Source organism: Ogataea parapolymorpha, chromosome IV (genome assembly GCF_000187245.1).
Source record: "Ogataea parapolymorpha DL-1 chromosome IV, whole genome shotgun sequence".
NCBI classification, from domain to species: Eukaryota; Fungi; Ascomycota; class Pichiomycetes; order Pichiales; family Pichiaceae; genus Ogataea; species Ogataea parapolymorpha.
In genome coordinates, this window is record NC_027863.1 from 46,681 (window position 1) to 58,894 (window position 12,214).

General features: G+C 53.5%; 10 protein-coding genes across 10 annotated transcripts; 5 read left to right on the top strand and 5 right to left on the bottom strand.

Annotated features, from left to right (window-relative positions):
* Positions 1-206: 206 nt before the first annotated feature.
* HPODL_00917 (Lactose permease) lies at positions 207-1,760 on the top strand (the record flags this gene model as incomplete). Its single annotated transcript, XM_014079359.1, has 1 exon — positions 207-1,760. One exon carries the CDS (start codon positions 207-209, stop codon positions 1,758-1,760), a length of 1,554 nt encoding a protein of 517 aa, XP_013934834.1.
* A 3-nt stretch (positions 1,761-1,763) lies between these two features.
* Positions 1,764-2,174, bottom strand: HPODL_05175 (uncharacterized protein; the record flags this gene model as incomplete). Its single annotated transcript, XM_014079360.1, has 1 exon — positions 1,764-2,174. One exon carries the CDS (start codon positions 2,172-2,174, stop codon positions 1,764-1,766), a length of 411 nt encoding a protein of 136 aa, XP_013934835.1.
* A 104-nt stretch (positions 2,175-2,278) lies between these two features.
* On the bottom strand, positions 2,279-3,919 carry HPODL_00918 (putative polyamine transporter; the record flags this gene model as incomplete). The annotated part of the gene is made up of 1 exon (XM_014079361.1): positions 2,279-3,919. One exon carries the CDS (start codon positions 3,917-3,919, stop codon positions 2,279-2,281), a length of 1,641 nt encoding a protein of 546 aa, XP_013934836.1.
* Positions 3,920-4,340: 421 nt separating this feature from the next.
* HPODL_00919 (uncharacterized protein) lies at positions 4,341-4,979 on the top strand (the record flags this gene model as incomplete). Its single annotated transcript, XM_014079362.1, has 1 exon — positions 4,341-4,979. One exon carries the CDS (start codon positions 4,341-4,343, stop codon positions 4,977-4,979), a length of 639 nt encoding a protein of 212 aa, XP_013934837.1.
* A 56-nt stretch (positions 4,980-5,035) lies between these two features.
* HPODL_00920 (MFS transporter) lies at positions 5,036-6,658 on the bottom strand (the record flags this gene model as incomplete). Its single annotated transcript, XM_014079363.1, has 1 exon — positions 5,036-6,658. The coding sequence occupies one exon, from the start codon at positions 6,656-6,658 to the stop codon at positions 5,036-5,038; it is 1,623 nt and encodes a 540-aa protein (XP_013934838.1).
* A 215-nt stretch (positions 6,659-6,873) lies between these two features.
* HPODL_00921 (Importin subunit alpha) lies at positions 6,874-8,502 on the bottom strand (the record flags this gene model as incomplete). Its single annotated transcript, XM_014079364.1, has 1 exon — positions 6,874-8,502. One exon carries the CDS (start codon positions 8,500-8,502, stop codon positions 6,874-6,876), a length of 1,629 nt encoding a protein of 542 aa, XP_013934839.1.
* Positions 8,503-8,654: 152 nt separating this feature from the next.
* On the top strand, positions 8,655-9,395 carry HPODL_00922 (putative secreted protein; the record flags this gene model as incomplete). Its single annotated transcript, XM_014079365.1, has 1 exon — positions 8,655-9,395. One exon carries the CDS (start codon positions 8,655-8,657, stop codon positions 9,393-9,395), a length of 741 nt encoding a protein of 246 aa, XP_013934840.1.
* A 57-nt stretch (positions 9,396-9,452) lies between these two features.
* On the top strand, positions 9,453-9,938 carry HPODL_00923 (putative D-tyrosyl-tRNA(tyr) deacylase; the record flags this gene model as incomplete). Its single annotated transcript, XM_014079366.1, has 1 exon — positions 9,453-9,938. One exon carries the CDS (start codon positions 9,453-9,455, stop codon positions 9,936-9,938), a length of 486 nt encoding a protein of 161 aa, XP_013934841.1.
* A 1-nt stretch (position 9,939) lies between these two features.
* HPODL_00924 (Universal stress protein A family protein) lies at positions 9,940-11,070 on the bottom strand (the record flags this gene model as incomplete). Its single annotated transcript, XM_014079367.1, has 1 exon — positions 9,940-11,070. The coding sequence occupies one exon, from the start codon at positions 11,068-11,070 to the stop codon at positions 9,940-9,942; it is 1,131 nt and encodes a 376-aa protein (XP_013934842.1).
* Positions 11,071-11,153: 83 nt separating this feature from the next.
* On the top strand, positions 11,154-12,212 carry HPODL_00925 (glutamine amidotransferase DUG3; the record flags this gene model as incomplete). The annotated part of the gene is made up of 1 exon (XM_014079368.1): positions 11,154-12,212. One exon carries the CDS (start codon positions 11,154-11,156, stop codon positions 12,210-12,212), a length of 1,059 nt encoding a protein of 352 aa, XP_013934843.1.
* Positions 12,213-12,214: the final 2 nt, after the last annotated feature.

Sequence of the window (12,214 nt, forward strand, 5' to 3'; positions counted from 1 at the left end):
TAGTGGTTTATATAGGAGGGTTCTTGTCGGGCCAAAGGTTGAAAACAGACTATCGGCGTCGGAAGTGTGTCGGAAGCCGTTTGCGGAAATATTTTTTTATCATCGGATCCACAGCCCGTCTTATCGGGATTGATAATGCATCGGTCTGTGCGCTGATAAAAACTGCTGGACTATAAATTTACTAAATTTTGTTGGTTCCCTGCAACATGGAACGCTCCAACAAACACCTCAAGGAGGTCAACGCCACCGGTGCAAAAATCGCCTCGGTTCTGCCTGACGACCCCAGACCTTGGTGGAAAAGACCCAACCTGCTCAAATTGTACCTGTTGCTGTGCAACTTTGTGCTCTTTGCGTCATCTATCGGTTATGACTCCGCCATAACCAACTCTATCCAAGCCATCCCGGACTGGCTCGAATTTATGAACGAGCCGTCCGGCACATGGCTTGGCTTCATCTCGGCGTCGCCCTTCGTGGGCACCTGCGGCACCATCTTTTTCATTCCGTACATCTGCGATCGCTTTGGCCGCAAAGTCGTCATCTACATGACTGTGCTGTGCATCTGGATCGGCTCCATTGTTGGCGCGTCGGCCCGCAATCCAGCCTCCTACATTGTGTCGCGGATCTTTATGGGGCTCTCATTCTCGTGCAACTACGCCGCGTCGGTGTGGATCTCCGAGATTGCGTACCCCACGTCGCGCGGCCGGTTTTCCGCCGCTTACCACGCTATTTATTACTTTGGCTCTGTGCTCTGCGGCTGGGTCGTCTTTGGCACGCAGTACATCTCTGGCAACGTGTCATGGCGTATTCCGCTGGCATTGCAGGCCGCCATCCCCACAATGTTGCTGCCAGCCTTGATTTACGCACCTGAATCGCCCAGATGGCTGGTTTCCGTGGGGGAAACCGAAAAAGCACGCCAAGTGCTGCTCAAGTTCCATGCCAACTACGAGGACGCATATCTGCCGCTAGTGGAGCTCGAGATGCAGGAGATCATCGCCGGTATCGAGGCGCTGCGCATCAACAACATCTCATCGTGGCGGTCGCTCATTGCAACCCCGGGCAACCGCAAACGGCTCTTTATCTCATGCTTCCTGGGCGTGGCCTTTGCGTGGAACGGCCAGGGCATAGTCACGTGGTACCTGAGCTCGGTTTTCGTTGCTGTCGGTATCACCGCCACATGGAAAAAAACGCTGCTCAACGCGTGCATCCAGCTCTTCAACCTGCTCGTGGCCATCACTGGCGCCATTCTTGTCGATCACGTCGGCCGTAGACGGCTATTTTTGATCTCCATTGTCGGCCTGTTTTTCTCCTTCATTGGACTCACCACCATCACCGCCGTGTACACTCAGCTGCACAGAAACATCGGCCAGGCGATCATTGTGTTTGTGTTCCTGGTGTACGCGTTCCAGGCCATTGCGTTTGCGCCGATGATCACGTCGTACCCGTCCGAATTGTGGCCGCAGGCGACGCGGTCAAAAGGCCTGTTCACAGCGATGTTTTTCCTGAACGGAGCCACCTTCTTCAACATATTTGTGAACCCGATCGCGCTCGAAGCCATTGGCTGGCGCTACTACTGCGTGTATCTGGGCGTCCAGGTGATCATCTTTGTGGTTATTTATCTCACTTTCCCGGAAACAAAGGGTTACTCGCTCGAGGAGATTGCGCTGATTTTCGACAAGGACCAGGCCACGCAGGCGGGGCTGGAGGCCGACCTCGAGGAGAAGCAGAGCGCAAGAGTCAGTGTCAAGGAACTATCTATTTGAATACTATTTGCCCAAATCGGCGGGGCCAAAACTCTGCGGCAGGATTTCGTTCATGGTCAGTTTTTCCACTTTCGATCCGTCCTTGTTGTACATGTAGATCGGCACGTCCAGTGCCGAAAACTCGCGCAGAAACTGCCGGCAGATCCCACACGGCGAGATGCAGGTATCGAGGTCGCCCGAGATGGCCACGGCCTCGAACCGGGTCCGACCCTGTGTCACAGCAGCCACGGCGGCCGTGCGCTCTGCACAGATCGCGCCCCCGTACGAAGCATTTTCGACGTTAGCGCCGTCGAAAAACTCGCCGTTCGCGAGCAAACAGCACCCCACATGAAAGTTAGAGTACGGACAGTACGCCTTTGCCCGATTGGCAAGCGCTCTTTCCTTGAGCGTCTGCAATTGCGACTCCGAAATCATGAAAATGAAAAAAATATTTCTGAAATTAATTTTATTATATAATTTACTCCGAAATTTAGTTTTATCGATTATTTATTATCAATAGTTTTATCAATTATTCACTATCAAATATCCTTCACCGGCTGGACCACCTCGTTCATCTCGTTTTTCTCGTTGCCGCCCTCCTCGTCTCTGCACAAATCGCCGATATTTGGCCGAGGACCCGTGAAAAACGTGTGTCCGTACGCAAACCAGTACAGCACCACCAGCAGCATCGCTCCCCAGTACACCACCGAGGTCCAATTCATGAGGTCCGTGGTGTTGTTCTTGCCGCGGAACTGCGGGAAACACAGCACTGGCAGCATCAGCAAGATAAACAGACACCCAACAGTGCCCGTCACGTAGCTGAACCGGCCCAGGTTCCAAGGGCCCGGCTTGAAGGTGTTTCTGGCGTATGTGATTCTGAGGAAAATCGGCACTGTGAACGAAACAAACGCACCAGTTGCCCCGAATGAGAACACCGCGTTGATCGCCTCGCCCTTGAACATCAGACACAGCAGACACTCGCCCACAAACCAATTGAACCACACCGCGTTCACCGGCGTCCTGGTGTACGGGTTAACGCGGCACCACACGCGCGACAGCGGGATGCATCCGTCTCTGGAGTACGAGTACAGCACACGTGACGCCGCCAGCATGCTGGAGAAGTCCATGATGTACGACAGAACGATTGCAAGGGCGGCCATCGCGATGGTTCTGTCTTTTGTGAGGACCTGGCTCAGGAACGACACAAACGGTTGTCCCAGCTCTCCTTCCACGGCCGCCGTCACGTCGACGATCGTGTACGCCATGCCAAGCTGGAACGCGAAGCCGAGCACGGCGCCCAGCGACGCGGTCAGCACGATCGCGTTTGGCGTCACGATCTCGGCGTTGGTCGATTCTTCTGCGAGGTGGAACGGAGCGTCAAAGCCAGACATGATCCAAATAGCAGCCATGAAGCTCATGAGAACGGCCATTCCGTCGGGCCAGTCGGTCATGTTGGTGATGCCCCACGCCTCGGCGTTCGAGTTGAACTTCGGAAGGCCCTGCTCGGCCCTCGTATTGCCGCCTAAGAAAACCACCCAGCAGATGAAGAGAAACGAGATATTCAGCAGAGACGTGAACCGTGTGATGTACGAGATCCACTTGACGGGCATCGAGGCGATGCAGGCGCAGCTGACGGTGATGGACGTGGCGAGCAGGAACGCGTGCCACTTGTGGTACTCGTAGCTGGGGTCTGTCATCTGCTTGAGAGCCAAAATCATGGCTGCCGTGGAGGACCCCACGGAAGGCCCCCCCGTAATTTGGGTGAGGTAGTTGGACCAGCCCACGAACCAGGACAGAAAGGCCTTGTACTTGGGCGGCGCGAGCATTGCGGTGGCATAGTACAGCCCGCCCGACGTTGGGAACGCCGAGGCGATCTCCGCCATCGACAGCGCAACACACATGATGCCCGCCATGGCCACAAGGTACACCCACGTAATGCCTGCCGTCCCCGTGTATGCCATCGAGTACCACAGCGTGCCTGCCACAGACGGCAGCAGTCCCAGCGTCGAGAACGCAACGGCAAACGTCGTCAGCATGGAAAGACCTCTCTTGAGCTCCTGTTTATACCCCAGAGCAAGAATAACTGCCTCGTCGTGGTCAACAGCATGGTCCAGGTGGATTTTCGAGTGCGAAATCACCGACTGGACCCGCACCTCGTCAACAGATAGATCCAAAGACATAGGGTGAAAAGAAGTATTGACAGGCCTAAAGATTTTTCGTATATAAGCCGCACCGTTCTCGCACGGCAGTCTGATAAGGATTCAGCAATGCACAGCGCGGCACTCCAGCAGATCGGTATCTGCAAAAACGCTTCTGATCCGCGCCCTGCGTGGCCGGCGGTCTCCTGCGGGCTGCCAAATTTGGCGACGCTCGGCCTCTTGGCACAGATCTGAGCGGCTCGGCCGTGGCAGTTGCCGAACCACAGGGAAAAAAAAGAATTATATAATCGCTGACTAACCCTTTTTTTGTTTTTCTCTCCCGGCCTCCTCGGCAGACTGCCCTATTTACGTTTCCTGTTTGAGCCGGCAAATTCCCCAATTAGGGTGAGGCAATTTCTGCGAGCCATTACAAAAAAAAGGCAGACAAGTTTTGTTCTTCACGATGAAGTACTCCGTTCTTTTAGGTGCCCTTGCCCTGAATCTGGTGTCGGCGCTCGCGGAAGACGACGACAGTAACGTCGTCACCACCACTGTCTACGGCACAACCACTAATACCCACAGGTACGGTCGTTTCGACAAGACCAAGGCCTCTTCCGAGGAAACCTCTAGTGGAACCCACAAGTACGGTAGATTCAACAAAACCAAGGCCTCTGAAGATACCACGTCCACTGGAACCCACAAATATGGCCGGTTCAACAAAACCAAGGCATCCGAAGATTCCACCTCGACCGGTACCCACAAGTACGGAAGGTTCAACAAGACCAAGGCATCCGAGGAGTCCTCGTCTACCGGCACGCACAAGTACGGCAGATTCAACAAGACAAAGGCTTCGGAAGAGTCCACGTCCACTGGAACCCATAAGTATGGCCGGTTCAACAAGACCAAGGCCAAGACCACCTCCACTGTTTACATTGCCGAGTCAAGCGCTGCTGTCGAGCAGAAACAGCAAGTTTTGACCGGCTCCAACTCGACCTCCAACTCGACCTCCAGCGCAGTGAGCTCTTCCAGCGCAGGAGCTGCGCACGCTTACGGTCTGTCCATGGGCATGGTTGCTCTTGGAGCTGCTGCCGTTTTGTTGTGATAATACCATTAGACATTTATTACTATTCGTAGGACATATGTAGTATGCGTAGTTCCTCAATCTCTCTCCACCTCGTCCTTTGGCGGAATGCGTTTGTTCGACATAATCACTGCCGAAATAGACCCAATCAGCATCAGCGCCAGCGACAAGTAAAACGCGTTGCGGATGCAGTCCATCATGGCCTTCTTGATGAGCGTCTGTGATTGGGCGTCCAGTGTGTGCAACAGCTGCGAATTCGACACCACGAGCTCGAGGTTTATATCCGGAATTAGTGGCTGGATGTGGCTGAACTTTTTTCTCAGTGTGGCGGTGTAGATGGCTTCTCCGAGCTGCGAAAAAAGAGCCGTGGCCACGCTCCGGCCAAAGTAGATGAACGTCATCGCTAGGATCGTGCTACCGGGCGTTTTAGGACAACACAGCTGGACGCTCATCATGGGTGCCTGGAACGTGACGCCGACACCGAGGCCGTATAGCACCTGCAGGCCGTATCTTTTCGACGGAGCCGAGTCTGCTTGGAGCAGTGTGAGAATGCCAACGCCGATCGACGCAAACGTCGTACCAATTAGTCCGTACAGCTTGACATGGCGCGTCTTCTGGATGAGCAGGCCGGTAAAAACGGCACCCAGCACGAGCGGGATCACAGACGGTAGCAGCGACAGTCCTGCGTGGAACGCAGACTCGTTGTGTAGTGTCTGGAAGTACACCACCAAAAACTGCGAAAGCACCATGAACGAGCCGTACACAGTGGACAGTTGCACCACAGAAACGGTCACGCCGTACGTGGCGACGATTTCGAGCGGCAGCAGCGGCTCCTGCGCAAAGAAAAAGTCCCAGATGCAGAATAAAATGAGCAGCACGCCTCCAATGACAAACAGACAAATGATGGCTGCAGAGTTCCACTTGAACTCGTTGTCGCCGAACGAGATGGCCAGCAAAATGAGCACGAGCCCGGCCACCATGGTGACAGCGCCGGGATAGTCTATTTTCTTCGTTTTTTCGAGCAAGCTGCCGGCAGGGGTCTTGGGCCGGAAGCTGTACAGAAACAGGGGCACAATCACGGCTGCAAAACACAGATTGATGTAAAAACACCATCTCCACGTGCTGTAGCTGGTGAACACACCGCCGAGGATTGGGCCAATGACCGACGCAGCGACAAAAGTGACGCTCACGAGCGCCATGATCATTGGCTTTTTGTCGATCGTGGTCACCTCGGTGGCTATGTTCATCACACACGCCTGGATCCCCGCGCCACCGACACCCTGGATGGCTCGGCCGCCAATGAGCATGTTCATCGACTTGGACACCGAACACACAAGCGAGCCGACCTCAAACAAAAACACCGACGCAAGCATCACCCACCGTCTGCCAAAAATGATCGACAGTCGGCCCCAAACCTGGGCTGTGCACCCAATTCCGAGAACAAAGGACGACGTGATCCATGTCAGCTTCTCGAACGAGCGGAACTTCTCCGACACCTGAACGAGGATCGTGAAGCTGATTGTTTGGTCGAGCGCCACGAGGAACATGCACAACATAATGGAAATAATGCACATCCAGAGCTTGGCTCCATGGAGGTACTGGTCTGCGCGTTTAGTGCCGTCCCCGGCGTCGCTCTCGTAGAACTTGCGTCTCTGGCTTTCCAGACGTTCCTGGCTGTCCTTGATCTCGTCCAAACTCATAATTACCAGGCCCAACAGCCCAGATCAGTACATATTTATACCCTACATCTGCTCCGAAAACTATTAGAAATTATTATTAAAGCCGTGCCAGCAATGCTGCGGATTTAGGGTGTAGAAACCTTAGAGCCGATAATTTTCGGTGATCGGCGATAACAGCCAGATACACCCGACCGCTGTCATTAGTCATCCCGTGTATATAGATAATAGCTACGTAATCAGCCAAAGTGGAAGCCGCCCTGCTGGACGTTGGGGTTCATTCCAAATCCGAACTGGTCGCCGCTCATCTCCGGCTGCAGCCCGGCAGACTCTTCCTCGGCCTCCTCGCCGCTGAAATAGGTCTCCACGATATGGTAGGCCTTGGTGTAGATCTTGTCGTTCTCGTTGCTCTGACAGTCGAAAATCTTCTCTGCACCGCCGGCCTCCTCGATGAAAATGGCATTCTCGTTGATGTTGGAACCCCGAGCCTCCTTTTCCAGCTCTCCCATCCTCAAAATATTCTCCAAGGCGTCGAGCGTCACCTCAATCACCTTGTTGTCTGCAATGGCCAGCAAATCACACAACGGCTTGATACAGCCCTGGGAAACAAGGTAGCGGATCTGGTCCGGCCGAGTGAGCCCGCCCGACGACGCGTTCGAGATCGCCCAGCACGCCTCCTTCTTCGTCTTGTAGTCGCCCGTGGCCAGCAGCTTGATGATCTGCGGAATCAGGTTCGAGTCGATCACAGCCTGGATCTGGTCGCTGTTTCCGGCCGTGATGTTGGAAATCGTCCAGCACGCCTCCTTCCTGATCGACTCCTTTGGCGATCTCAGCAGCGGAGCAAGCGCAGGCAGCACGCCTGCGTTGATGACAATCTGGGTCTGCAAATCGTTACCTGTGACAATGTTTCCGACCGCTCTGAGTGCCGGGGTCTGGACCAGCGTGCTCTCGTGGCCCAGCAGCTCCACCAGCCGTTTGGGGATTCTGGCATCCACCACCGCCTGGATTGCCTCCGTCGTGCCGTCACTCAAGTACGAAATCGCCCAGCATGCGTCGATCAGCGTCTCCACGTCCACAGAGAAAATCAGCTTGGCCAGCGTAGGCAGAGCACTCTTGACGATCTGCCAGTCCGGCTGCGGGTTCTTTCCCCGACACAAGTTGGACAGCGTCCACGTGGCCGTCCGGATAAGCGACATCTTGGAAGACTGGAACAGGGACAAAACAGGGTCCATGGCGTTGCACGACAGCACATAGTCTCTGTACGCAGACGAGTCGCCAGCAACGTTACCCAGCGCCCAGATCGCCTGCTCCTTCACCTCCATCGACGGCGAGTACAGCAGGTTCACGAAAAGCGGCACCGCACCCGCGTCCACCACAAATTTGGTCTGCTCAGAGGTTCCCGATGCAATATTTGTCAACGCCCACGCAGCCTCCAGCTGGAGGATTTCCGGGCCAGACCGCATAAACTCCACCAGCCGTGGCACCACGCCACTCTCAATGACCAGGTCAATCGGCGGGTTGTGCTCTTTCGACAAAATCTGTCTGAACTTGATGGTGGCGTCGAGCTGTTGTTCCAAATCGCTAGAATTAATACTGTTCACCATTTTCGGCAACTCCTCCTGTAACTGTCTATAGAAAACGGTCTCTGCACTTTGTGTCTCCTCGTCCTCCTCGTCCGAGTCGTTCATGCCGCTTGGCGCGTTGAAGTTCCGTCTCTTAGTCAGCAGTTCCTCTCGCTTCTGTTTTCTCAGTTCCACCTGTTGCGTTTCTCTTCTTCTTCTCACTTCATCCTGCTGGAACCGGTTCTTGTTTTTAAAGTTCGCCTTTCTGTACTCCGGCACATATCTTGAAGTCGCATCGGAATCCATAGTGGAAATTAAACTCGTGTAGAATGTCCTACTTGCTAATAAATATTTTTTTTTCCTTAAATTCTTTTGTAACACTTGTTTGTGGTTACGAGCACTCGTAGTGGGGAACAAACTATTTAAAGGGTCACAAAAGCTCCCTGCGACACATCACAATGCTTCTTTTGCGCAGCTGTCGTCCCATCTTGCTGGCCAATCCACTCTCGACGGCCCTGCGTGGACTGTCCACGTCGGCTATGCGCCGCCAAACCTTCAATCTGGGTCAGGAGCCACCCCGTTATAAGGTCCCCAACGAGAAGGAGCAACGGAACCCCATCAAGTACAGATCCAGAGAGTCGCTCTTCTTCAATAAAACGCTGCCTACAAAATTCCGTCTGGGGAACGAACCCATGTACGAAAACCCACTTGCAGGCTTCGTTGCTGGAGCAAAAAGATTCAGTCTAGCATTTGGGTTTGTGGGGCTGTGTTTCTCGTACTTAATGCTCCAGACAGAGTATGTTCTGCCAGAGCTGTGCGAGGCGTTTGGTGCGGCCTCGCTCGTGCCGTACCCTGTGGTGCAATATCTGTACTCGCCGTATGTGCTCCGCATCTACAGACTCTACGACACCACGAAGGAGCAGACCCTGGAGAACCTAGTGGCCGACGAGACGCTCGTGTTCCAGAAACTCAACTGGTCGGGCTTCAAAGTCTACAACGAGCTTGTCAAGGTTGATGACCTGCAAATCGCGGCAAAAGATACTCCAGAAGGCCGTTTTGGGTTCTCGAACATGATTGCTCGCGAGAAAGACGACCTTACGCGCTCGTTCTACGTTGTTGACGGGTTTGGAGGCATGCGCATGAACCGCATATGGAAAATCGCCGAAACGCATTCAGGCATCGAATCTGCTCGGCCGTGAGCAGGTCTGACAAAATATTTATTTTTCACATTATTTATTAAAGCGGAAACTTAGAGCATGAAAGTGGTGATCCAGAGGGTCAAGCAGGCCTCAGTGACGGTCAACAAGGAAGTCATCTCGCAGATCAATAAAGGACTCATGCTATTGGTCGGCATCTCGACCGAAGATAGCAAGGAAGATGTTGAAAAACTGGCCAATAAGGTGTTGCGGCTGAAGCTTTTCGAGGACTTGGGCGTCGACGCCAACACCAAAACCGAGTGGGTCGGCAAGCCATGGCAGAAAAGCGTTGTGGACATCAAAGGAGAGATCTTGTCAGTGTCACAGTTCACGCTCTACGGCAACATCAAGAAGGGCGCCAAGCCGGACTTCCACCGTGCACAGAAGGGCCATGTGGCTCAGGAGCTGTACGAGATGTTTTTGAGCCTGCTACGTGCAGAAATGGGTGAAGACAAGGTGAAGGACGGCCAGTTCGGCGCCATGATGGATGTGGGCATCGTCAACGACGGGCCCGTTACGATTGTCTGGGATACAAGGGACAAATAGATTATTCTCTATTTCTTCGGAATAGCCGAAAAGGGCTTAGCGCTCTGGAGGGGGAGAAATTAGGGCTGTTGGATCGTGCAGGCGAAAAGCTCGATTTCGAATGCACTGGAGACAGCACGGACTCAGATCTAAGACTTCGTTGGAATCGTGGTTTTCGGATCTCGGTTTCTGCGAGCTCGAGGCCATGCTGGAAGTTGCGCAGCGCGTCGGCATACGCCGTTTCCGAGCTCACATTCAGCTTGGGTTTCTGCATATGGTACAACGGGCCGACCACCACGACAGGTACTTGGGCGTACTGCAAGCAGTATTTGGACATTGACTTGGAGCCGATGATTGCACGGAACCCTGTTTTTTGTGTTCCGTGCGTGCCCACTATCAGGATCACCGGATCGTACTCCTTGATGGCCTTGGTGATCATCTCGGGCACTTTCCCGACCTTGAGCTCAAGCACAATTTTTATTCTCTTATCTTTGGTGTTGAGTGTCGCGATTTCTTCAAGGATCTTTTCTCCTTCCTTTTTATAGTCTCGCTGGTAATCGCCCGCCGCATCTTCTTTCGAGAGCACCCGTAGACACACAAGCGTGTCGCCGTCGCTGACCATTTCGTCGATCGTCCATTTCAAGGCCAGCAGCGAGCACTCGTTGTCGTCGTAGCCACACATAAACGTCCGCGAGACCCTGTCGAAATGGAAGTCTTTGTGCTTCGTGGTGAGAATGTATTGCATTTTTTCATAGTCCAGCTGGCTATTGCCCATATTTTCGAAAGCAATCCCCCGATGGAAAGACCCTGTGCCTTTCAAAGGTGGTCTTTTTGGCTGCAGATCGGAGATCTCGTCGATAGACAAATTCGTCGTTGGCAGCGAGCTATCAGTGGAGTTTTGTCGGGACAACGACGGTGACCGTAGCACACGTTCTGGTGTTTGTGTTCGTAAAGACATCGCGTCGAGCTCGTCCACTTGGCCCTGTGACAGGTGGTATATGAGAGAATTAAGCTCTGTGTTCCGCTTTGTTTCTGGGTCGTCCAGAGCCTCTGCGATGTCCAAGTCTGCCTGCCTCCTGTAGGCAAGCATGCCGACCGGCTGCGGGATAGCCTGCCGTGGTTTGTCGCTCTGGGCACGGCCTGTGTCCGCCATAATTTCAGATACGTATCGTCGCGACTATCTTTAAATTTAGAATTGAAATCCGTCTATATTTTTATTTTTTTATTTATTTCTCTATGTGCCGATTTCTAATTTACAAGGGCACAGAGCCCATGTTGCTCGCCAGTCTGCTTACAAGACCGGCCCATTCGATCATCAACCAATCTTTTGACTCCCGGCTCCGGGTCGACCACACGCCCGTCAACGGAGACGGATTCGGCGTGGGATACTATACCCCAGACGAGGAGTCAGACAAGACGGTTTCGGGTACTCCATGTGTTTACAAGGCGATCACACCGGCTTGGAACAACCAGAACCTGCAGAAACTGGCAGAGAAGACGAAATCGAAGCTCATTTTCGCCCACGTGAGAGCGTCCACGTACGGTGTCCTGAGCGAAACAAATTGCCATCCGTTCACATACCACCGGCTCATGTTCATGCACAATGGCGGGATCTCTGGTTTTGGCAAGATCAAGCGATTGCTTATACAGCACATCGAGGACGAGTTTTTCCTCACGATCCAGGGCTCTACCGACTCTGAATGCTCGTTTGCATTGTTTTTAGACTGTTTATACAAGCTGGGATACGACCCCAAGGAGGAGAAGCAGATTCCACATTCTGCGCTCAGACAGGCTCTCGAAACCACCATCCAGCTCATCAAGGACTGGGTCAAACAGGTGAACCCAACACAACCGGCCGAACCGTCGCTCCTCAACTTCGCCGTCACCGACGGCGAATCGATCTGTGTTTCGCGGTACGTGAGCTCGAAAACCGACGAGGCAGCCTCGCTGTATTTCTCCACCGGTTCCCGGTTCATCGAGGTCGAACCTTCCAGATACAAAATGGAACGTCTTGACCGGTCCCAGGATATCATTATGATCGCTTCAGAACCGCTCACATTTGAGAGAGGCGACTGGATCTCTGTGCCGTCAAATTCGATTTTGACCGTCAAGGGCCAAACCGTGCTCCTGCACCCTATCAAAGACGAATACTACCAGAGCGACCCAACATACACCAGATCGTCCGAATTTGCGCAGAAAAAGGGCCTCATGGGAACGTACCCGAAGGCAGAGATCGTCAACAACAACTTGCCGCCGCTGGAAAGAGAGGGAAGATCGAGATCTATTGTCGCATAGAG